Source organism: Trichosurus vulpecula, chromosome 3 (assembly GCF_011100635.1).
Source record: "Trichosurus vulpecula isolate mTriVul1 chromosome 3, mTriVul1.pri, whole genome shotgun sequence".
In the NCBI taxonomy this organism is placed as follows: Eukaryota; Metazoa; Chordata; class Mammalia; order Diprotodontia; family Phalangeridae; genus Trichosurus; species Trichosurus vulpecula.
The window spans coordinates 234321079-234329673 of record NC_050575.1 but is presented as its reverse complement, the minus strand read 5'-3'; the positions used below and the strand labels follow the sequence as shown (position 1 = coordinate 234329673).

Sequence of the window (8595 nt, the reverse complement as noted above, 5' to 3'; positions counted from 1 at the left end):
CTATAAATACAGGGCACTTGTAGAAATTTCCATGTCAGCCGTGAAGGGTGTGAGGGTTTGTTTCTTTGTTGTTGTTGATGGTGGTGGTGGTGGTGGTGGTGGTGTGCCTGTGTGTATTTGTGTGTATATGCGTGTGTTTTGTGTGTGTGTGTGTGTGTGTGAGCGTGTGCGTGCGGGCTCGTGTGCCCATGTACATGCACATGTATCTATTTATGCTACATCATGTTTTGTCTATAGGCAAAGGTAGTAGCTTCTGTTTTGATGCAGAAACAGAATTTGAGTATAATCTGCATTAGGGAGCTCAAATTCACCTAAGTGATGGGGACTCTTCCTCCCTAGGAAGGTAAAAAGGAGGTTACTTGGCTTCCTTATTACAGAGATCTAGATGTTTATTACCCTGTGCATCTTCTTTTCTTCTTTTTTGCACGTGGCCGGAATATGTTGCCTTTGCTAACACAGTACCCTGTTGATTCAGACGTGTTACCAGCATCATTGGTTAGGAAGGCTCCTGCCTTCTTCATCTCTTGCCTGTGATCTAATTACTTCTTTCAGTGGCAGGTTCTCCAATATACTTTTAGAAGGCCTGTTGAAGAGCTCAGAGAGAAAGGAAATTTAAATTCAAATTTGTCAACTCTCTTAATTATTACCAGCTATAATTTTTAAAAAGCATTTTAAAAATAATTTAATGATGAAAATGATGTGTGCAAATCTGTAGATTTCTCTTGTTGACACTATTCCTTAGTCCTGGAAGTCTATTTTTTCCATCCCATTCCACTCTATTAAAAAAAAATTAACCATATACTTTTTGTAAGGCACTATGATTAGTGCTAGAGAAAGAAATATGGGGTTGGTGGGGGGCCATCTATCCAGCCTTCAAGGAGCTTATAGTCAATTTTATGGCATATATGTACGCATAGCATATACATCAGCATAATATCTGCTAGGCTACTATAAAAATAAGAAATTAATATGTATGCTAGGAAAACTTGAGGAGGGAACAATTACTTTCAGTTGAGGAGATTAGGGACAACTTCATGAAGGAATTAGCATCTGACATGGATATTGAAATAAGAAACTTTCAACAAACAGACAAGTGTGGTTTAGGAATAACAGATAGACTGTGTAGATTCTGAGAATGAATGAAATGAGTTTATTAATTGTTTACCATGTGTGAGAAACTGTTTTAAATGCTGATGATGTAAAAAAAAAAGGAAGCCAGTCCTTGTCCTTAAGGAGATTGTGTTATAGTAAAAGAATGTTCTTTTTTGTCCTTCATTTTCCAAGAGGACCAATGGCATCAAGGATGTTTTGACTTGTCTGTGGATTGGATTTAAGTGAGGCACAGTTGCAAAAAGTCATTAGTCTTGCTCTCTCCTCCAGAGTCATAAAATTCCAGTGGCAAGACAAAAGTCAAGACAACCAGTGATGGCAATGGATGACCTTGACATCTTTGATGCCTGACTAAGCTTTAAGTGCTCCACAATGCCCACTTCAGCCATGAAGCCATTGGAACAAATTGTTCTTATCTGCCTATTCTATCTGGTGAAGTCTTCACATGCTTAGAGTAGATGTCCCCCTAAGTCACAAAGAGGTTTGAGGCTTATTGGTTACCCTCAGCCTGGTTTAGCCTATCTGCCAAGAAGGCTCTACAGGGTTATGGTCACTGAGCATGCAGCTTCCTGGAGCAACAAGTGAGTCTTGGGGAACAGGTGAACACCAAAGGTGGATGAGCAGCCCTGAAAAGGGCTTGGCAAGCCCTCACACCAGAGGAGCTAGTCCTCCAGGAGGACCCCATATACTCTAGTAGAAGAATACAACACATGGAGGGGAGCTAGACCTGGGAGGAAAGAAAGGAAGGAAGGGTATTCACATGATATAGCCTAGAAATGGCCAAGATGGTAACCTGGTCCTGGTCAAGCTAGAGTGAAAGTTCACCTATCAGATCTGATGGTCCCAGAGGCTAAGAACAAGTTCCAGTGGTGGGTGGTAGAAAAGGGTCAGAGTGCAAGAATCCTAGTTTGGTAATAGCTGGGACTTGAAGCCTGGGATAGCAAGATGAGATGGGAAAAGAGCAGTCTAGTTTGGCTGGAATTTCTCTAGCCACAAAATATTTCTGTAAATAAACCTGTCTGTATGAGGTCAAAGAAGTTAAATATGTGTTCTGTTGGAATTATTTGTCACCTTATTATTTAAGTGCTATAAATACATAACAATTAAGGCTCAGGCCACCTTCACAACTGAAAAACTGTAATAAAACAAAGAATACCATTGTACTACAAGTCAGGGGACTTGAGACCTAGTCCCAGGTCTATTATGATTTCATAATTTTGTCTTAGGCAAGTCATTTAACCTCATTGAATTTCAGCTTTCTCTTCTGTAAAATGTACTACATTATCTTTATAGTCCCTTCCATTTTAAGTATCCTATAATCTCATATACTGGAAATCTGAGCCAGTCAGTAAGAGTCTCAATCAATGAACTGACAAGCATTTCTTACATACCTATTAAGTTCTAGGCATTGTGCTGGGTTCTGAGAGATACACAATGAATACAACTATCAATAAGAAATGGAGTCTCCCATGTGAGGAATCCAAAAGAATCAGTTTAACATATCTATGGCATATAGCTATACAATGTATCTTTATTTAATACAAGAGGGGGCTACAACTTGGAAAGGAAGGGTACCACAGCTATTAAAGTGGACCAGAGAGTTGAGAGTTCAGAAAGTGAAGAGTGCAAGCATAAGTGATAAGAATTCAGTGAAGGAAAAGATCATAGTGAAGATAAGATGAAAAAAGTGTCAGATAACTTCTTGAAAGAAGGTGGCCTTTTTTCCCAGTATTTCCCCCTTTCTAGGATACACAGAATATGTTTTACTAAGACATACCTGCCTCATTTACATAATGAGAATGAATCCTGTTGAATCTAACTCCATACCTCTAGTGTCAATCCTTTCCTTTTTTTCAGTACTACCACCTATCTGGGCATAGTGGATAAAGTATTATACTTGGAGTTATGAAGACCAGGCTTCAAATCCCACCTCTGACACTTATTAATTTTATGTATTAGCCGTATAACCCTGAAAAACTCATTTATTCTCTCTGAGCTGCATTACTCTTTCATACTAATTTACCAAGTCACAGAAAGGTTGCTATCTGAGTTGGTAGAGAGGGTTCCAACTCCAGGATTTCCCTAACTCTGAAGGAATCCCAGATCCTTCTCATATATTTGCATCTTCTTTCCAAAGTGCCAGGATCCTTAACACTACAGTCCAATCTTCATTATAGACATACTGACTATACCAGTTGTGCTCCTCTTACTCTTCCCCTACCTCTTCCCCCCATTGCCCGCCTGACTTCAGTCATTTCGGAGCTCATTTCCTCACTACCTTCAGGAGATAAAAGTTAATCCAGTCACTTTTGCTGTTTAAAGGCAGTTCTATTAACAAATTTGGTCAGGAAGGAAATTTCAAGTATTGATTAAAGTGAGTTCTCCAAATGAACTGTGGATTTCATTAAAAGATGCCATTTTCAGTTTCACTTAGCAGGAAGAGAGCAAGAAGCTGGCTGAATCTCATTTCACAAAGTGGGTAAGGCATCTTGTCTGGCTGATGTTCTTTTTAGCTAGCTTTTCAACCTCTGTTTATCTTGTTCTATCCCTGAAGTCCTTCTACTTGCTATTCCCCTTCAGTACGTAAGCTACCTAGCTGCTGTTTAGATAGCACTTCAAGCTTTGCAGAGTATTTCACATAGGTCACCTCACTTGATCTAAACAACAACCCTTGAAGGTAAATGCTATTACTAACCTCATTTTACAGATTAAGAAACTGAGGCTGAAAAAGGTTAAGTGACTTTCCCAGGATCATACAGCTAGTAAAGTGTCTGAGTCAGGATCCAAACTTGGGTCTTGCTGATTCCAAATCCAGCACTCTGTTGTCTATGTCAGAAGGTTCAAGGGCTGGACACCTCAGAGACAGGCAGGCCTGACTTGTCTGAGGTGGAATGTTGCTATTAATATTTTACTTGGAGATTTACAAAGCACTTTTCTCAAAACAACCCTGTTAAGTAGGAACTGAAAATATGATTAGGCTCATTTTATATACGAGGAAACCGATACTAAGAGAGGGAAAGCAGCATGTCTAGGGTAACACAATTACCAGGTAAGCTAGGCCTCTTGATTTCAGATCTAACATTTTTTTTCCACTGCACAAAATTATCTCTCCTCAAATCTCTAATTAGTGTGACGTGACCAGGGCTTTGCCCCAAGTACCAACATGAGAAGAAATCACTTCCCTCTCAAGGTGGCATACTGCCTCCCTACACCCACCAGCAATCCTTTTGCCTTGCTTTGACATCCTCTGCTGGACTATCTCTGGGCTATTATCCCAGGGTATCATCTCTTTGACTTCCCTCTTTCAGGGTTTACTCCCTCCAGCCCAGGCATTATGAGACAGTACTATCTGTGAGATGGGCTGCTTACTCTCCTATTATAACAGTGGCAATGGTCAGAAAGGTCTCTGTAACACCAACTCCTCCTCCCACTACTCCAAAGCAGGATTTGTCCCAAGAGTCCTCATTACAGTCCTTAATTTCCTCATTTGAAAGTTTGGGATAGGCACAAGAAATAGTACAAATTCCTGTGAATGGAATATGCCAATATGGCTTTCTTGTGACCTTCTCCAATCTATCCTTCATACTCTCAAGACATAATTTTCTTGCCCATAGATCTAGCTATTTCATGATTTTTTCTTCAAAATCTTACAGAAACCTCATTGTCTACCAAGTAAAGTCCATAGTCCTTTGGTTGGCATTTAGTCCATATTCACAACTTTTCTCCCCATCTCTTCATGTTGCTTTGCAGCAAAGTGGAGTTTAGATACCACATTCCATCTATGTTATTTCTCCCTTCTCTACTGTGTTCTCTGGAAGGCCTGCTTCATAGATAACAAACACCTTCATCTTAAACATTTCCCTTTCCTACTCCTTGCATCTTCGGACTCTAACTGAGACATGGCTCCCTCCTGCTGACACAGCTTCCTTAGCCACCCTTTCTAGCACTTTCATTCATAATACTCACACCCACCCCAACTCACTGACAGTGCTGTGGATGTCAGAATACCCCAGGATCTTTGTTGGCCCTTCCAGACTTTCCACACAACACCATCACTCAATAACCTCTTTTCCTTTGAGGTTCATTCAAACCAAATATATTATTACCCAATTAAGATTCTAGTAGCTATTATCTTCTGACCCCCCAGAACACTTTTCTTCCTTTTTTAATGAGCTCAGTGACTTTGACAATATTTCTGTCAATCCAAATCCTGCTCACATAGTAGATTTTAAAATACATGTTGGTATTCCTGCAAATGTCCTAATTTTCCAGTTACTAAATATATTCAATTTCCATGACTTATTTATCCGATCCATCTCAGCTAAACACAGAGATGGTCGTTATCTGATCTTGTCATCACCCACAAATGTTCTATTTTCATGTTCATTAATTCTGAAATTTCTTTATCTAATCATAATAATTTATGCCTTACGACCTCTAATACTCTTCTTTAACCTTACCATTACCCACATCTCCCTACCTCTTAGTTCTTTCCAGTGCCATTAAAACTGAAGCCTATATTCTCCTTCCATATCTTTTTTTTCATAATCCAAGGTTTTTTATTGTTTTTTTTAGCAGTCATTTATGCCATGAATTCGCAGGGGATTGGTTCCAACAGCTCAGGTTCCTTGCCATTGGTTCTCACAAAGTGTGCTTCTCTGGGTGGAGCAGGCTGGTGTTTCAGCTGAACCCAAGCGCCTTTATGTTTGGCTTCCTCCTTCTTCTGATCATTTTCCTTTACACGCTTCAGGAAGCTGTCTCTGGTCTTAGAATGCTTAATATGCTCAACACGCACATTAATTCTCTTGGCTGGAATCTTGCCCTTAACCTGTTTGTTTACAGCAATGCCTACGGCATGTTGAGTAACATTATGGACTCGTCCAGTCTTGCCGTGGTAACATGTGTGGGGCATTCCTTGCTGAACCGTGCCCGTACCCTTGGAATCTACAATATCACCTTTCTTGTATATTCGCATATACGTAGCCAAAGGGACAACACCATGTTTTCGAAAGGGCCTAGAAAACACGTAGCACGTCCCTCTCCTTTTTCCTTTTGTGTTCGTCATTTTGGCAACTCACTCAAACGCTGTCTCTCGCGCTTCCCTGGAAAGGAAATAAAAGTCTCCTTCCATATCTTAACCCCTTTGAGAACCTATTCAACTTTATGTCATCCTCTAAGCTCAAATGCCTTGCTTCTTTTTGCTATCACTCATCATGTCTTGTCAAGCCCCAACCTTGGATTAATCCCACCCTCCTCCATCTTCATTTTTAATCACAGGTTTGTTGAATGGAGATGAGGAAAATCACAAAAGCCTGTTGACTGTGTCCTCCCAAAAGTTATGATACATAATGTCAATTGGAACCCAAGAGCAGCAAGGCAATCCTTTAACATCTGCTCAATCAAATGATTATCCCACTTACCAAAGGATCTATTCAAAACTTTTTCATCCCTCCTCCACCTCCCATGGTACCGCTGCTCCCACTCTTTCAGCTGAGAACCTTCCCTTAGCCTTCACCAAAACCAAAAAAAAAACTGGCCATTCAGTAAGAGTTCTTCCTTCTAGGTAAGATAGCTGATTATTACATATCACACAGATAGCTCTTCTCACTATTTCCTCCTTCATCCGTTTTTAACATAGTGGCAGCCCTTCTCTTTGCTAAACCAAACTCTTTTACATGGGTCCGTGATCCCATTCTACAATGTCTTCTCCATCTGATGGCCTCTCTACCATCCACACTCTCTCACTAGCCTTTTATCTCTTCCCAACTACTGACTCTTTTGATGCTGCCTCCAAGCATACCTATGTTTCCCTCATTTTTCAAAAAACAGCAGTGACCAAACTCCTACCTGATCTGACCATCCCCCTAGATATTATCCTGTATGCCTCGTGGCTAAACTCCTTGATAAAGTCATCTGCAATAGGTGTCTCAAGTTGCTCTTCTCACTCTTTTCTAAACTCTCTGCAGTCTGGTTCCAGACTTCAATCAACTGAAATTCTTTATCCAAAGTTACTAATGATCTCTACTAGCCTTTTCTCTATTGTCTCTATAGCTTTTGATACTGTCAAACATTCTCTTTTCCTGAATATTTTCTCTCCTCTACAATTTTTGTGACGTCGCTCTTTTTTGGTTCTCCTACTTGTCTTATCAGTCTCCTTTGCTGGATATTACTCCTGGTTATGTCCAGTAGTTATGGATATGCTCAGCCCACTTCCCCTTTCCCTCAATATTAACTCATTTGATGATCTCATTGACCTCCAATTCATTCATTCATTCATTCATCAACTCTATGCCAATTATTTTAAAATCTATTTATCCAGCTTTTCAAAACTCAAAATTCATAACTCCAAATCTATGGTTCATTCCCCTATATTATACTTTTTGAACATTTTAGCCTATGTGCATTTACCTCCATTTGTCTCATTGGTCTCTAAACTGCCATGATCCTATTTGGGGTTTTCTTGGCAAAGATACTGGAGTGGTTTGCCATTTCCTTCACCAGTTCAGTTTTCAGATGAGGAAACTGAGGCAAAGAGGGTTAAGTGGCTTTCCCAGGGTCACACAGTGACTATCTGAGGCCAGATTTGAACTCAGGAATTCCTGACTGCAGTCTGGGCACTATAACTACTGGGTCACCTAGCTTATGTACCAGGCACAGTACTAAGCATGAGGTATACAAAGACAGAAGTGAACTCTCTGCCCTCAAGAAGCTTACATTCTAATGGGGGAGACTAAATACACATAAGTATATACATTACATGTACAATATGAGTGCAAGGTAGACTGGGAAATGATGTCTTAGTTGCCAAGGGATACGGAAAAGGTAGCGCTTGAACTAATTCTCAAAAGAAACTAAGGATTCCAGGGAGAAGACAAGTTCATGTGCTTCCTCTTACCCTAAAAAGAATTATGTTTGGTCAGAAGAAGACATAAAAACTCTCTACATATCCTTTATCTCTCCCCTAAGGAATTTCTTTCCTTGAACGTATGATCTATTTTTGTCACAAGAAAGACTCAGCCCTCTTGTTTTCCACTATCCTAGAAAACATTCTCAGGACTTCTCACTTTTTCCATGATAAATAAGGAAAATGCCTTCCTTCATCCAACACATGCATACATACTCACCTATATATACATAAACATAAATACATACATGCATGCATATGTATATATACATGTGTATATGTATGTGCACACATTCATTCATACATACACACATACGTACATACATACGCACATAGATATGCATCTTTGTTTCTTAGGAGATAGAGGTTGGCATTTCTAATGCAGTGAGCCATCAGCAGGAGACCGAGTATCAGAAATTTGCCAGTTTAGCCCCACATTGACATGCCACTAGCCAGAAGCCCAAAGTTTCCTTCAATGGAGTTTCTTTAGGAAACCCCAGTGTAAGCATTTTTTCCCCAGAGTGCTGGGAGAGCTATGTGCCAGCACTGATGGGAGGGATTCTTCACCAGCTGCCAAACAT

At 40.1% G+C, this 8595-nt stretch overlaps 1 protein-coding gene across 1 annotated transcript; it reads right to left on the bottom strand.

The window, feature by feature from the left end:
• Positions 1 to 5692: 5692 nt before the first annotated feature.
• Positions 5693 to 6175, bottom strand: LOC118841099 (60S ribosomal protein L21-like). Its single transcript, XM_036748509.1, has one exon. The coding sequence runs from the start codon at positions 6173 to 6175 to the stop codon at positions 5693 to 5695; it is 483 nt and encodes a 160-aa protein (XP_036604404.1).
• Positions 6176 to 8595: the final 2420 nt, after the last annotated feature.

Bases quoted from the DNA above. Each gene is read 5' to 3' on its own strand.
- LOC118841099 (XM_036748509.1), bottom strand. From the start codon at position 6,175: ATGACGAACACAAAAGGAAAAAGGAGAGGGACGTGCTACGTGTTTTCT.